At 48.4% G+C, this 15659-nt stretch overlaps 1 protein-coding gene across 1 annotated transcript in view; it reads right to left on the bottom strand.

The window, feature by feature from the left end:
- AP3B2 (adaptor related protein complex 3 subunit beta 2) overlaps positions 1-13382 on the bottom strand; it is a 352683-nt gene extending 339301 nt beyond the window's left edge. Inside the window, exon 1 of the mRNA XM_078684977.1 lies at positions 12146-13382. Coding sequence (XP_078541103.1) covers positions 12146-12378 — 233 coding nt within the window. The 5' untranslated portion in view covers positions 12379-13382. The remainder of the gene's footprint in view (positions 1-12145) is intronic.
- Between the last annotated feature and the right edge of the window lie 2277 nt (positions 13383-15659).

Below are 15659 nucleotides of genomic sequence, written 5' to 3'. Positions count from 1 at the left end.
GAGGGGAGAGGATGTGGCGTAACGTGGCTAGGGCAGTCGACCTCAAATCTGGGGAACGGGTTCGAGTTTCCGCAAGGACACGCAACATCCTGTGATTCTGGGTAAATCACTTAATCTCCAGTGCCTAACAAAAATGAATGTATCCTCATGTAACGCAACTGGTGCGCGTGTAGGCTGCTAGGCTTCCCTAAAGTGCGAATCTTCAGCTTCGGCCCCGCCTCTCATAGCCCCGCTGATCAGGAGCTCCTGACGTAGGGTCCAGGTCAATCCTCATCTGGGACTGCTGAGGCTTCGAGCTCCCCTGGGTCAGCACGCTGGAACACCCGGATCTGCTGCAGGAGGCCTCCAGCCGTCTACCGGGTAGGCATGAAGACCCGATGCTCAGAGAGACCCCTCACGAGCTTACTCACTCCTGGGCGTGCACCGCAATCCATGGGGGTGGGGAGGCGGGGGTGGGATAGTGCCTCTCACTGATCACCTGCGTCGTCGTGCATAACCATCTCTGTAGCTAGCGGCCGCCTGTCTCACGGGAGCCAGGGCATGTGGAGGCCTAGACCAGGCTGCACGACTCCCTCACCACGCGGTCTCCCAGCAGCGGACCTCGGCTCCACGTGGTACTGCTGTCTAGGTGCTTCTCGGGTCTCATATCGGACCCATGCAGGTCTCCGGCTTTGCAGGCAGGTTTCTGAGTGGGTCCATCTTCCTAGGGTAGTGGATCAGGGCAGCGACCTACCGCCGTGGCAGGTCTCTGGGTCACCGGCCATCCGGGCCGCGCCCAGCCTCCGACATCGATGAACAAACGCCTGCAGACCCAAGCTAGTCTTGGAGTGAGTCTTCCGGGTCACAGCGCTCTAGTCGGGGGCACGACTCCATGCTATTGGGATGCTAGCGGTGAGGCCCGGTGGCGGGGAGCAGAGAGATTAAGAGGTGCGACTCACCCCTCCGCCATCTTGGCCAAGCTCCTTGGGTGTCTTTTACTTCCGTAATTTTTTATTGAAAATAAAGAGCATATTTACATGGTACTGGGTGGAGAACACATGGGGGAAGAGAAAGAAGAAAAACGCACCGGGGGGGGGGGAGTTGTCAAGCATTGTATACATTGGCTTTAATTAGTTTGGCTCTTGACAGTCCATTCTGCAATTTGTTACATCTTCTTCTCTCCGTTCTTGCACGTTCCAGTATCCCCCGTGTCTCTTTGCCACCGGTATGGTTATCTTTCCGCCCCCCTGGTGATGTGAGGAGATAGAAGATCAAAAGAAGAAGAGAGACGTAGGCATATTATGTTGTTGAGTAGGGTGCATGTGTGTGTTCGGTAGTATTGTCTGGTCTGAGTGTTTAGGGTGGCTTGTGAGAGGACAAGTAGTTGTCTAGTGACAGCCATAACTCGCTCTTTTTCCCTGAGTCCCTTTGGCTGTTGGACGTTATGGTGTCGGCTCCCCTTAGGAAAATGACCCAGTTGAACCAGGCCTTAAAGGTGGCCTTTGCTGTGTCCTTCCAGTTATTCAACACCGTCTTGACCGCTGCTGTAAGCAGGAGGTCAATCAGGTCTCTGTCATTTTCGGATGTTATGGAAGGGTCCGTGTATCCCAGTATTAGGTGGTGGAAGTCCATTGATAGTGTGGCTCCTGTCATGTCATTGATTAGAGTGATTATGGAGTGCCAGAACTTCTTTGTTTTGGCGCAGTGGAATAGGAGGTGTGCTAGGTCTCCCTTCTGCCTGTTGCAGTTCCAGCAGGAGTCAGTCTCTCTGATGCCTATGTTGGCAAGACGAGCTGGGGTCCAGTAGGCCCCGTGTACTAGCCAGAATTTTGTCTGATCCAGGGTCGTTGTCACTTTCCTCCTTGATGTGGAGGACCATAAATCTGACCTATCCTTCTCGCTTAGCTCTCTCCCTGCTGCTTCTTCCCATTGGCTTACAGTTCTGTTGTTCAATTTGGACGTTTTGGGGGTCATGGCTCTGTATATGTGTGCTACCTGGTGTCCTGTGATGTTCAGGCTATTGGCGTATTGTGTTATTGATGGGGCGAGCGAGTTTATGTTGGCTTTGGCTATTGCTACTCTTATTTTAAGGAAATTATAGAGCTCTATGTTGTCGAAGTTGTATTGTTGTCTGAGTTCGTCAAATTATGTCTGATTCCCTGTCTCCTTTAGCTGGCTCACCGTCGTTATGCCCTGCCTGTACCAGGTGTGCATATCCAGTGTTTTATTCCTGTACTTAATTCTGGGGTTGTGCCATAGCGACTCTAGCTGAGTTTGTCTGACGCTGATGTCTAGCAGTTTGTCTAATTTTAGTAGGGCCAGTCGCGTGTTCCTGAGGATTGCGTTCTGTTTAATCGCGGGGTGTTTTGTCGCTGTGAGTAGTGCCACGGGTTCCATTCCTCCTAGAAGTCTCCGCTCTAGGGAGAGCCAGGCCGGGGTGTAATCTTTCTTTGGTGATATCCAGTGTAGGCCCTGTGCTGCCAAGCAGGCTGTTTGGAAGGTTCTGAAGTTTGTTATGTTCAGACCTCCTAGAACCTTGGGAAGTCTGAGTTTCTGAAGGCTGATTCTAGGCTTCTTTCCTCTCCATAGAAATGTGTTTAGTAGTTTGTCCAGTTTCTTGTGGAAGTCAGGTGTGCTAGTTAGTGGTAGCATGTTGAGCATGTAGTTGATCATAGGGGTGACCATCATTTTGATGGCAGAAGAAAGCCATCAAGTACCTGGGCCTCCTGTTCGAGAGAGACTTGCGGACCACAGTAGACCAGAACGAACAAGCAATCTTGCACAAAATAAGAGAGAAGCTAGAGGGATGGTCACCAAGATTTAGCTCCTTGGGTGTCTTTGAAAGAGATGTTGACTAAGAAGCGTAACTAGGAATCCCTTTCAAGAGGTTCTGCCATACAGAATTAAGAATGTGAAAAACTAAAATACTGTGCTTTACAAAGTATGCCACCAGGTCAGTGTTTGGGTGCCTCTCTCTGAGTTGTATATTATTGCATCAGACAAACTGACTTTGCCTCTGCTTTTTAGAAGCATCAAAGAAATGAGTAACAGAACAATTTTGTTGCAAATAATTAGAATTGAAAATGTTTCAGGCTTGAAAATCTGAGACTGAATTAAACATTGCTAAGATCTGTGGAGGAGGAGGTGGTCTTCAGTGTTTCAGTCGCTTCTGTTTCCTTTAATGCAACTTCCTTCTGCCATCTCTCAGTCTGTCGCACACTTATTCACTTTCTCTTTCCATATCTTTCTGAAATCATCTACAAACCTCACATATTAATTTTCCTCTTAACAACCTCTTGCTCATCTCCTCGTTTCAACATCTCCTCGTTTCAACATCTCCTGACACACAAACCATCATCTCCAATTTAAACCCTCCACGTTATTTTCCTTTGTCACTGTCAATAATTTGATTTGTATACTTCTTTCATACACTTTGCCATAAAATCATATTTACAATTGCCACATGTGCACATCATTCTCTGCGCTCTGAAGAGACCAAGGATTTCATGTGCATTAAGTCTGAACACGTTTATGACTCACTACCTGGCACTATGAGAAATTCACACTACCTGCAGACTCACTATCACTACAGCTCTCACTCATGTTCCGTCATGAGCACTCACCCACAACCAGAAAGCACCCAGACACCTAGAGGTGACTTGGTACATGTAAAAAGGACATATGTTACATGAAAAAACTACAGAAACACAAGATATAGTGAAAACAATACTTTTAGAGAATGCAAGATAAAGTTAACATGAAATGAAAATAAGAACTGATCATTATTATGGATTACTTCGAGTCTTTACTACAGTCTTTCGTGGGAATTCAAGCACTGATTTGTCTGTAAAGAATGTGAATTAGCACCCAATAGGGGCCAATTTCACAGACAGTTTTGAATTATTGGTGCATGTGAGACCTGCAGGACCCGACCCATTTAAAACCCAGTCATTGGCACTCATTTGGAGCGGGAGACGGGAGGAGCCCAATCAGATCTGTGCCCTCTGCCCTGCCTGTGCATTATCCACATCTTATTAGATCTCTCTACAATTCCCAGATGAACCACTGAAAGTTCAAACCAAATGCCTGGATCTGGTTAATCTCTAGTACCCATTGGACTCTCGAACCCAAAATAAGATGAGCTTTCATGTGGCATCTGCCTGTCTCCACGTTTTAACCTCATGTACCAAAAATTAACAATAAAGCAGTATCCTTTGATGAAAATAAACGAGAGAAAGAGATACCCATCTAGTATCTGAATTGAAATGGGAAACCAGAAAAAATTGCTGGGCTCAATACCAGCTTCCCCTCTTAAAATATTTGCCCAGGAAAAAACAAGTTGCTCATTTCATCGAGCCTGCCTTCTCTTCATGATCACATGTGAGAGTACTTTCCAATGTATGACCTTAGGAAATGTGCTCTACCAAAACATTGTGTCTGATTTAATAAAGCTGTAATGTTGCTTCAGTTATAATGTGAATCTAGGACACATACTGGTCAAACAGGACAACCGAATGTCCTCTGATTTCAAGTGGCACTGTCATAAGGGCATGGGCAGAGGGGTGGTGGTATGCACATTGCTAAGTTCATGTTTTAACACTATAACTTTAAGAAATGCCTTTCAATGTGATGATGTGACCTGAAGTACCATGGTGAACCGCTTTTGCATGGTCAAGAAATACGTTTTTAAAATGTAAAGAAACGTTATCATATTTTGCCTGACGTTTGTTGCATGATTTACTTGCCATCTATTAATTTCGACTGTCATTGTCAGGCCAAGACACGACTAAGAAGCTATAAAGGGAGGTGTTCCACCCGACAACCCCCCTGAAGCTACGTCCCTGAGTGAAACAAGCCAAGCACAAGAGGAAATCTAATCCCAAGCAAACTGCTGAAGACAAGTCTGTCAGTCAAAGCCTCCAGGCGTCCATCTTGCACAGCCCAGGAGGGTGCGCATCAGTGATGAGAGGAAAATAATCCGACACCGCAACGTGAAATATTTATCTCCTGACGGAGGGATACATTACATCAGGGTGAAAGAGCCCGCTGGTCAATTGAGGTTTCCAAGGCAACGAGATTATTGGATTCCAGGACGCTCCTTGCTAGTATTTACCACTACAATCAAATTTAGAACCGTGGATAGTGGCTGCTTGACCCTGGGGGGGCACGCTTGCCATGTTGTGCGGGTGCATATAAAATAAAATGGGTGTGTGGCTGCCAAACTGCCAAAGCTGAACGAGAAGTAATGCTCTGTTGCTAAAGAAATGGGCCTCACTCACTTCACCTCAGTGACCAGAGGTAGGGGTTTCTGCCGTGAAAGTTTCAGAATTCAGTGACTTTTTTAATGTTGGCCAAGCATTCGCTACACGCTATGAAATATATATTGCATTTTAATGAGATTACATTTATATAGCACTTACTACCCTAGACAAGGTGTCGAAGCGCTTTACGCTGAACTGCATCCTCTGAAACCGAAGGTCAGTGGTTAATACAGTAGTTATTGGGAATAGTCGTATGTGCCCAAGGAAAACTTTGCACACGTTTAATATGTAAACTGTAATTCAGTGCTCACAACGGAGTCCTAACATGGTTACGTTTTAATTGAAATGTACACCCGCACTCAAACAATTCCACGTACGTTTACGAACACCATTGAAACAAAAGAGAAGCTTCTTCATCTGAAAAGTCAAAGATTGAATGAAGAGGTTGGGCATTAAAGTCGATTTAACCCCACTGAGCGGGGCAGAAGCACTGCAGTGGGAGACCTCAAGATCCAGTCTGGCGTCCGCAACAAGCTCCAGATATCGCTGGAAGAAGGAGGTCTATAGCTAGAGGTCCCACCCAGTTGATCAAAAAATTTCCGGAGTGAAAGAGCCTGTAGTTCTCTGGAACGAGTTGATGGAATAAATTCTAAACCAAATGGAAGAATCAATTGATGGTTTCATTAACCGTGTACAACTCATTGACTGGTAAAATAAAAAGCCCTTTATAATTTGATACATTAGTGCTAAATAAGTCAGCATGTTTTTCACTAGGGACATATTGCACTGGAGATTTTTAAGCTGTGAAACAGAAAATTAAAAGAAATTGTGTGTCCTACCTGAGCTTGAAGCTGCATGCAAAGATGTGATCTCGTTCTATGCAGAGTTGTGTACTGGTGCTTCTGGGGGTCAAACACTCCTAATATCCATCCTTTTACAACTACATGTTTTTTTTAATTTAAAATAATCTACTGGTTATTAGAACATTGCAATGTTGAGCGCTCCACTGAAGATAATATAGTGATCTGGGCTGCAAATGGCTGGTAGATGCCCAGAGCAACATGATTCAACTGTTTGTTCACAGCTGTGAAGAAAGGCCTCATGGAGCCCGAGGGGAGTTCAACCCCCTCGAGCTCTGAAAGGCCTCTGTTTATACAAATTAGATAATTCTGCCCTCAAGGGGCGGAATGTTCTAATAGCCTTAGACCGCTTCGTAGCAGGCTCTCCCAGCCATTAAAGGCCCGCTTCCTTCTACTAATCTACTGGTTATTGTAATAGCCTGCTTTGCATCGACAGAAGACTGTTCACCACTTTCAAACAAAGCAATTCTTTTTACCAGCTTGACATCATTAGAGTGGTTGAAATCAAGTTATGGAGCCAGACCAAAGGGAACCAGGTTATAGAATCCACATTATATCAAATGAGAAAGAAGAAGAAGAACTATGCATAGGGAATATGACATCTAAGTCACAGATTACAAGACCGGTGAAAAGAAAAGAATCCGCCTTTGGTGACATTACTTATTGCCACCTTGCCCAGCTCAACCATATCATATTGTAACATCTCAGAGAACCATTCTGAAACAGACTCCTTCTTCGGTAAGTCAGTTGCACTCAGTGACCAAAGGGAATACACTGGACAACTCGGTGACCAAACAAGACTTTCTATCACCTCGGTCACTTACTCCGACATGGTACACCACCTCATTCTTCACCCGTTAAACTTAAAATCATATCAGTGCTCAGCAGTGCCAGTATCTCTGATTGCAAGACACACTTAACACATTCATATCACTGGCCACAAAGCCCAACGACAAAAGGCCTGAAACCAACAACTAAGTTCAAGTCTGCCATTTGTTTAAGGTAGGTATCTACATAACTACAATATTATTAGGTGTCAGGTGAATGGGGTGTCCACAACATGTGCAGCTAAATATGCTGCGATAACATGCCTACAGGAAGCGAGGCATTACGCTAAAAATGTGCACACATTCGCAACACATAGAAAATGAAGCCTCAAGAAAGTTTTATTGTGAATGAGTGAGAAGATTTGCACACGCATAACCGTATCAGTGCAAAGTGACCCCAAGAATTGTTTAGTTTAGATGAAAGTATTTGTTCAGAGGTGGGAAGCATCAATGATACACTAAGAACCAGTAGCTACCACCCGCAGGGTCCAGTGTTGCTTTTCACTTGGGGCCGACCGCTCTCATCAACAAGCAAGCAGAAATGGCCCCCTCCAGGAATATTTACCTGATGTCCTTCGTCAAAAGAATTTGCTTGTCCAACTTTGGGAAAGGGGTCAAATGACACCCAACCGCCACCAGAGATTCTGGTTGTATGTAAATAAAAGGATTCATCCCTCCATGCACACTGCATGCCCATTATTTTACAAATCCTGTTTGATTGAAAGGAATTTAAAACGTGACAGTGGCTGAAAAAACTGAACCCAGAGAGTCCTCTCATATAAGGACTACCATTAGTACCTTTAAAAAAGAAAAAGACCACATGAGCCCCCTCGCGGCCATCGCACGCCAACACAACCTCAGCATAATCTCCTACGCCGACGACACCCAGCTGATCCTCTCCCTGACCAACGACCCCGCCGCCGCCAGAGCCAACCTACACGAAGGGATGAAAGAGGTAGCCGAGTGGATGACAACCAGCCGCCTGAAACTGAACTCGGACAAGACGGAGGTCCTCATCCTGGGCTCTTCACCCTCCGCCTGGGACGACTCCTGGTGGCCCCCCGCCCTGGGCACCGCACCCAAACCGACAGACCATGCACGCAACCTGGGCTTCATCCTGGACTCCTCCCTCTCCATGACCAGGCAAGTCAACGCTGTCTCCTCGTCGTGCTTCAACATCCTACGCATGCTACGGAAGATCTTCTGGTGGATCCCCACCGAGACCAGGAAGACCGTCACCCAGGCCCTCGTCACTAGCCGACTGGACTACGGCAACGCCCTCTACGCCGGTACCACCGCCAAGCTCCAGAAGAGACTCCAGCGGATCCAGAACGCCTCAGCCAGACTCATCCTCGACATCCCGCGTACCAGCCACATCTCCGGACATCTGAGAAACCTCCACTGGCTCCCCGTCAACAAAAGAATCACCTTCCGCCTCCTCACCCACGCACACAAAGCCCTACACGACCAAGGTCCAAGCTACCTCAACAGCCGAATCAACTTCTACTCTCCCAAACGCCACCTCCGATCAGCCAACCACGCCCTCGCCGCCGTCCCCCGCATCCGAAGAGCGACTACAGGAGGAAGGTCCTTCTCCTACCTGGCCGCCAAGACCTGGAACTCCCTCCCGGCCGACCTGCGACTGACCCAAGACCATCTCTCCTTCAGGAAGAAGCTGAAGACCTGGCTGTTTGAGCAGTAGCGGCACCCCCCACTCCCCCAGCGCCTTGAGACCCTACGGGTATGTAGTGCGCTCTATAAATGTCATTGATTGACATCTCAAGAACGGAGATGCTCTTTTTCACGAAGAGTCAAGGGAATTTTAGAACACTCAAGGATATCCCTGGCAGTTCAGGGGATGTCAAGGGCATATAGGTGCCGTTGCTAGAGGGTGGGAAGAACGGTGGGTGCAATACGTATCTGTGCTCATGGTTAAGCTGTCATTTTAGTGGTGGGTATCAGATACAACTGTAAATCGCTCACAACAAAAGAAAGCAAACTTGAACAAAACTGATGTCCACAGCAAACAACAGTAAAATTAAGAAATTGTTTGAAAATAATTATGAAAGAACTATGCTCCCCAAAAACAGAAACATGCAGTCTCATACTGATGAAGTCATCATGCGATTTTCTGGAATGCGAAACAGAGTGGTTAAAACTCCTGTGGAACAGAACGGGCCTACTAGAAAGGCATTGTGGTCCAGAGGAGAAACTGCTCTCAGTACAAAATAGAAGACCTTGAGCTGGTCACCAACACAGCTCACCATTCACTTTGTATGACTCTGCTCAGCCATGGCCTGTGGAGGGAGTTGCGGTGGGGCAGAAAGGCGGGGCGGGGTGCTAAAAACCGGAATTTCGTAGCGCGCCCTGCATCGCAAAATGCGATGCAGCCCTCGCTACGAAATTCGTTTTATTAATTAAATTGTTTACTTACCTCAAATTATCCATATTCCGGTTTTTAGCACCCCCCCCCCCACCCTGCCCCTCCCCCGCCCCGCCTTTCTGCCCCACAGCAACTCCCTCCACGGGCCGCAGCTGACTCTGCTACTGTCGCACTGTAGTTGGAAAGGTGCTGTCGTTGTTTTTGATTCTATGTGGGACGTGTTTGCATGCCTTGGGTGATGACCACAGAGGTGCATTATCGTGTTATAGGATGCAGCTGTTGGTAGTGTGGGGAATGAAGGCGTGTGAGAGATAGACGTCCAGTTTTCTGGTTTTCAGAAAGCTTACAGCTTTGGGTAGATCTGCAGGACACTTTACGGTATTTCATATGATCATAGTCTACTTAGCTGGGGTTACTGCACTGGGTTGTCCAACTTGATATTTTGAATTAAATGTTTACTGTCCTGTGAAGGCATGGTTGGAGAGAGAAGTGGTGGGGAGGTCTGCTGGGATCGACTTTGTTATGGTCCTCACATATCTGAAGGTCATTGTGAGACGTAAAAAAGGGGCCACAGTACGTAGCTAGTTGGGGCCTGCACCGACGGACTAGACTAGAGCCTTTCCCTTGGCCAGGAGTACTTGGCATCGCTCTACAGATATTCCATGCCTGTTCAGTTGGTGATGGCTGGTTCATGGGTTATTACAGTACTCCGTGATGAACAAGACAAGTAGCAGACATGTCTTATGTGTGTTTGAGGGGATTAAGCATCAATTGGCTGCAATTAGAACTGGTGTGGACCAGAAGAGTTATATATGAATTGACATTACTATAATACCCAGGCTAGACGATGGTCATAGAAACTTTCTTAACTTACTTGGATTTTGAAAGTAGTGTGCTGGTCGGGCTTTTCCATAACTGTGTGCTGTAAACTGTAATTTATACTTGAAGGTGCAATTGTGTTTGTGGATTTCATGCAGTCCTTAAATGTTATACGGGCTCACTTATAAAGGTGATTGGATGCAGTCCGTAAGTTTGCAGGTGCATGGAACATCATGAACAATGACAACATAAACACTATTGGGTCTTTGTTGACAGTTGGTGAGTTGAGCGTTGCTAATTCTGTCCACGTACCTGTGATTTAAAGTGGAACTGTAGACTGAGGAGTGGAGCATGGAAAATTCAGCTGAACTAGAAGCTTTTTCGTGTCACCCCAACTGATATGGTAACATCATGGTTTCAGCGCCCCCCACCCATGTTAGGGTGGAGGAACGTCACCCCCTTGCTGTCAGTGCAACAAAAGTGAAAAATAAAACGGTAATTAAATGAATTACCGTTTAATTTTGCACTGCTCGCCAGCCTGAGCAGTGTTCGGGGCATTGCTGCTGACAGGCAGCAGGGGAGTGGTGCTCACTCCACCAGCTTACACTGTGCAAGTCACTTTGGCCGGCTGTCTTGTGACGGCAAGCCTGACATACGTATTGTAAACCTCTCCACCCAGCTGTCTCAGACAGTAGGGTGGAGAGCAGGCACAGGCTTCATGTGCCTGCTGGAGTCGAGGCAGCCCGCTCCAGCCAATCCTGGTGCTGCTCTCATGCTGCTCATCTGCAGTATGAGAGCAGGGTCTAGATTTGCAGACGGGGTTGCCTGAGGCTCCATGAGGTGCCGTCACAGACTCCAGAAGAAAAGACAGAAAGCGAAACATGGGTAAGTACATTTAAAAAAATGTATTCATTATCTTTTTGCCCCCCACAGGGTGTGTCTCTGTCCCCCATGACGCCCCTCCAGTGTTGAGGGTCACCACCCGCCACTGAATGGCTGAGTCACAGTGGTGGGGATGTGCAATAAAGTAAGTATAAAGCATTCCCGCTAACTCTGTTCATAAAGTTCTCAGTCTAGTTCCATTGCATTATCTTTCACAAGACCCCCTTGCAGCTAGGCGCCAACACTCGCCTCCTGCTCCAGCAGCACTCTTACCCTACATGATATAAATAACATCTGCTCCTACCCCGCTTTTCGGGCCTACTTCTTCTCCTTCTGTAGTCTTTAATACTTGTATCCTCCCCCTTCAGATACACAGATCTGTTGCTTTGCTCTAGGTCTGTTCTTGAAACGGTTCACACAAGTCATAACTCATATTTCCATGAGGCCCAATGCTAATCTCGGAAAATCTTGAACTTTCCTCAGTTCATTCTAAGAAACACATGCATAAAGTAATTAATCAAATGTGATTTTATTCATAATGGCATATAATAAAACTTCGGAATTTCCTAACAATTCTGGACCACTGGAAAACCAGGGAGAGGGGTAAAGTCAGTCAAACATCAGGCAAAAGGGTATCAGTAGATTGGTTTTTTTTTTTTTAAATCGCCCCTTAATCAATGCTGCCGTCTGTCAGGAGGGTCTCTTCGCTGAGCTGCCTCCAGATCTCATGGTTCACCTGATCTCAGGAGTGAGATCTGAAGGTATTTTAAAAAGGTGACTCATACGCACTGAGACTTGTCAGTAGTGATTTAAAACACCCAATATGTGATGTGCAAACCCAGCAAAAGACAAGACATGAGAAGCATACCCCATACATCAGACGGCACTCCAAAACTCTCATTGCCAAAGGATGAGTCTGTGCTCAGAGCTTCAGGCTAAAATTCCAATACGTGACATTATTAACATCACGCCCAACGGGTTACTGTGCTCACTGTTTGCAAGACAAACACCCAGTGAGTAAACCTGCTCCGTGGTGTACCTAATCATCCCAGAGGAATGAGAGACATGGCTCCATGTGTTAGACACGTGCCTACAGATTGCAGGTAACAGACAGACGGACAGACAGACTCCTACCGTAGCGGCTGGCTCAGCTGGCCCTGGCTCCCGTTGGGGCTGCTCTCCGTCACCACGGTGGGCTCCAGCTCGGGGGACTTGAGCAGCCTGAGCTCGTCCACCTGCACGGCGTTGTAGAAGTTCTGCTGGCCGCCGTCGGGCGTCAGCACCGGGCTCTTCAGCTCGTTCCTGTGGCTCTTCACCAGCTTGGCGGCTGCCACCGGCAGCTGCATCAGCCGCTGCATGGGCTTCATCGTCGGCCTGCTGCTCTGCAACCAATGCCCCAGGGGTGCCGCAAACAGGGCGCACGGAGCCCAGAAGACACCAAGCCAAGCCCTGCACCGTTCCTCCTTTTCTGAGCGCCACTCACCGAACTGCCCAGCCCTCGACTCGCAAACTCAAAACCTGGCTGGGAAGGACGGGGGTCTGCTCCCTCGCACTCCCTGGGGGCGCCTTGAAGGAGGGTCTGTGTGCTACAAGCACTGTACAACTCCGAGCAGGGCACAGTGTCCCAGTGGCATCACTCCAAACACAACCCCTTGAAGCCTGAAGTAAAGACACCCACATCTCTCTCTGATAGCTTCGGGGAGCCTGTGCACTTACCATGCATCTATCAGGACATATAAATATATATGTGTTGCATTTATATATATAAAGAGCACCCACTATTCACAGGGCCACGAGGCCGCAAGATTATATTACAAAACGCTATATAAAAGATAGTATTACTATGACGATACTGTGGATCTGTTTCCTTCTCTGTCAGTTTGAAATGTGATTCCTGGATGGAAAGTAGGGTGCAAGCTCTGCGGGAGGGGACACTCACTGCCCCACGCGCACACGGGTGCCACAGACTGCCTCTTCTGAACACACATGCAACAGTTGCCCCCACTGACCGCTCGCTCATCTACCACAGAACAGGGGCGCGCGCGGCGCGCTGCTCCCGGCTCCCCTCAGACATACATGCTGAGACTGCATGCTCCCCCGGGCGACACATGCCACGGCTGCCTGCCGCACACATGCTGCTGCTTGGTACACACATGCTGTCTAAAGCACACATGACAGGCGCGTCCTCTCCAGCCCAGACGAGCTAGCGACGGGGTGGCCCTCTGCTGCTCGTTCCCTCCCACCTGAGAGTCCAGGGGCGCCCCCTCCACCTGCACGAGGCTCCTCTCTCGCGGCCGCCCCTCTCTCCCGGAGCAGCTCTGCCCCACTCCTTAAGCCACGTTTGCAGGTCCCTGGTCCCACCCGCTGCCCCCTCCTCCCTCACGCGGTCTGATATATGACTCAGCTCTCACACACTCCCTCTCTCTCTCTCAATGGGCTCAGCCTGGCAGCCTGTCCTCGCCCTCCTTCTCCTCCGCCTACTCCGCGCTCAGCTGCGCAGGGGATGCTGTGAAACGCGACGCCTCTATTAGAGAGGGCTTCTGCTCCGCTGTCCACACCGGATCCGGACTCCCGTCCAGGCCGCCAGGGCTCCCCACCGGTGCCGGGCTCCATGCACTGGAGCCGGGAGCCTGCCTTCTCGCCCCTGCCACGCCGCCAACGGTCCACACGGGGGCAGGTTTCTTATCTGCTGCCATGTCTGCACACATGGTTTGGGCTCCTGTCCTGCTGGCAGGGATGCTTGTACATGTGCTACTGGTCCTGCCCTGCTGCCTGGCGTCTACACTGGAATTCTGGGTAACTTCCCTGCTGCCAGGGCTTCATCCTGGAACAGGTCTCCAGATAGGGGTCTTCGTTGATGCACCGGGTCCTGTGGAGTCTAAATGACCACTCTGAGGCAGGAGTTAGATTATTCTACTTTATTCAAGCCCGGAGCGCCAGGAGACAAATGCGCTGCCTGTAGCGGTAGGCGCCAATGACAATATGGCCGCCTTCCGCTTCCTGTCTCTCCCCTTCCTATTCCGGTGACAGAAGACTAGACCGTCACCACATATCTCCCCCCTTTATGCAACAATAACAATAAACTATAAAGTCCTTACTTCCAGTCCATATCATAGTCCTTGAACTTCTCTGGTACCTTTGCCGCTCTTCCAACTCTGGTTCTCCTCACTTCCGTCCTCCCTTCTTCTCCTGGTCCTTTACCTTCTAACCTCCTCTCATCCCCTTCATTTTCTCTGTCATGAACTTCCTCGTTGCTTTCAGCTTTGCATCCGCCTCTCATCTCTTCACTCGTACCGCACTTTCCTTCACTGTCTTCCACTTGCTGCTCTCCTTCTTCTACATTCTCAATTCTCCTTCCACTACTTTCTCTTCTACCTCCATCTTCTACTTGCTGAATTCCTTCTTCCAGGTCGTTTCCCCAATTCAAGATTTTGCTGCACTTAGCCATTCTGTCCAGTGACCATACCTTTCCATCACTGAGCAGGGCAGACCGGGTGTATGGCTCCAGCACTTGCAATGGTGGTGAAAATTTGCTTTCCCCTTTCTTCTTGAGGATGGCCAGTTTAACTCTCACCCAATCTCCCTTTTCCAGTTCAGCTCCCTGAACGTTGCGTCTCTTGTTATAGTGTGCTGTATACACTTCTTGGGCTTTCTCTAAATTCCTTCTAACAACGGCTGGCCACCACTTACTCTGCACCACTAATTTCCTCCATGCCGTGTTGTCCTTCGTAAAGGCATCTCTTCCTCTCAACACCTTAAATGGGCTGTATCCTGTGCTTCCCGGGGTGATGCGATAGGCCCAGATCATTTTCTCTAATTCCTTCTCCCAGTCCATACCATCGTTTATGGCCGCTTGGATGGTGCCCATGATCACCCTGTTGAACCTCTCCACTTGACCGTTTCCGGAAGGATGGTAGATAGGCGTGTGTTTAACCTCTATGCCGTTCCTGGCCATGAATGCGGTCCACTTCACCGAAGTGAATTGCGGCCCATTATCACACGTGATAATTTTTGGGATGCCTTCTCTGACGAACGTGGTACGTAGGAAGCGTACCACTGCCTCCGAGTCCACATGCTCCATTATCTCTACCTCAGGCCACTTAGAATATTTGTCTATTAGAACTACAGCGTACTTCTGTGTCCCTTCTTTGTTGAGGACGGGGCCCATGATGTCCACCGATACCATTTCCCATGGCCCATCCGGAACCGGGAATTTTCCCAAAGGTGGTCTTAACAAGCTCTGTGACTTATCTGCCTTGGCACAAGACTCGCATTTCCGCACATGTCGTTCTATCTGGGAATCAATGGCTTGCCACCAGTATGCTTGTCTGGCCAAAGCTTTTGTCTTTGTGATTCCCTGGTGTCCTTCGTGTAGAAGATTCATCAAGTGTTCCAGTATGCCTTGTGGAGGAATCACTTTGTCGCCTCTGAGCAAAAAGATGGGGTTGTCAGCCAACGAAAGTTCCTCCCTTACTTCCCAGAATTTTCTCAATTCCTCCTTTAGATGTCTTTTTTCTGGCCACCCATGTACCACGTATCCCTTGATGGCTTCTAGGTCAGTGTCTTCTCGGTAGGCTTCTTCCCACTCCTGGGCACTGATCACTTCTTCTGTATCCTGAATGGTGGCTACCACATAGCCTTCCCACCT

Source organism: Lissotriton helveticus, chromosome 3_2 (assembly GCF_964261635.1).
Source record: "Lissotriton helveticus chromosome 3_2, aLisHel1.1, whole genome shotgun sequence".
Taxonomy (NCBI): domain Eukaryota; kingdom Metazoa; phylum Chordata; class Amphibia; order Caudata; family Salamandridae; genus Lissotriton; species Lissotriton helveticus.
The sequence above is the reverse complement of the archived record's forward strand: the minus strand, read 5'-3'. Positions and strand labels throughout refer to the sequence as shown.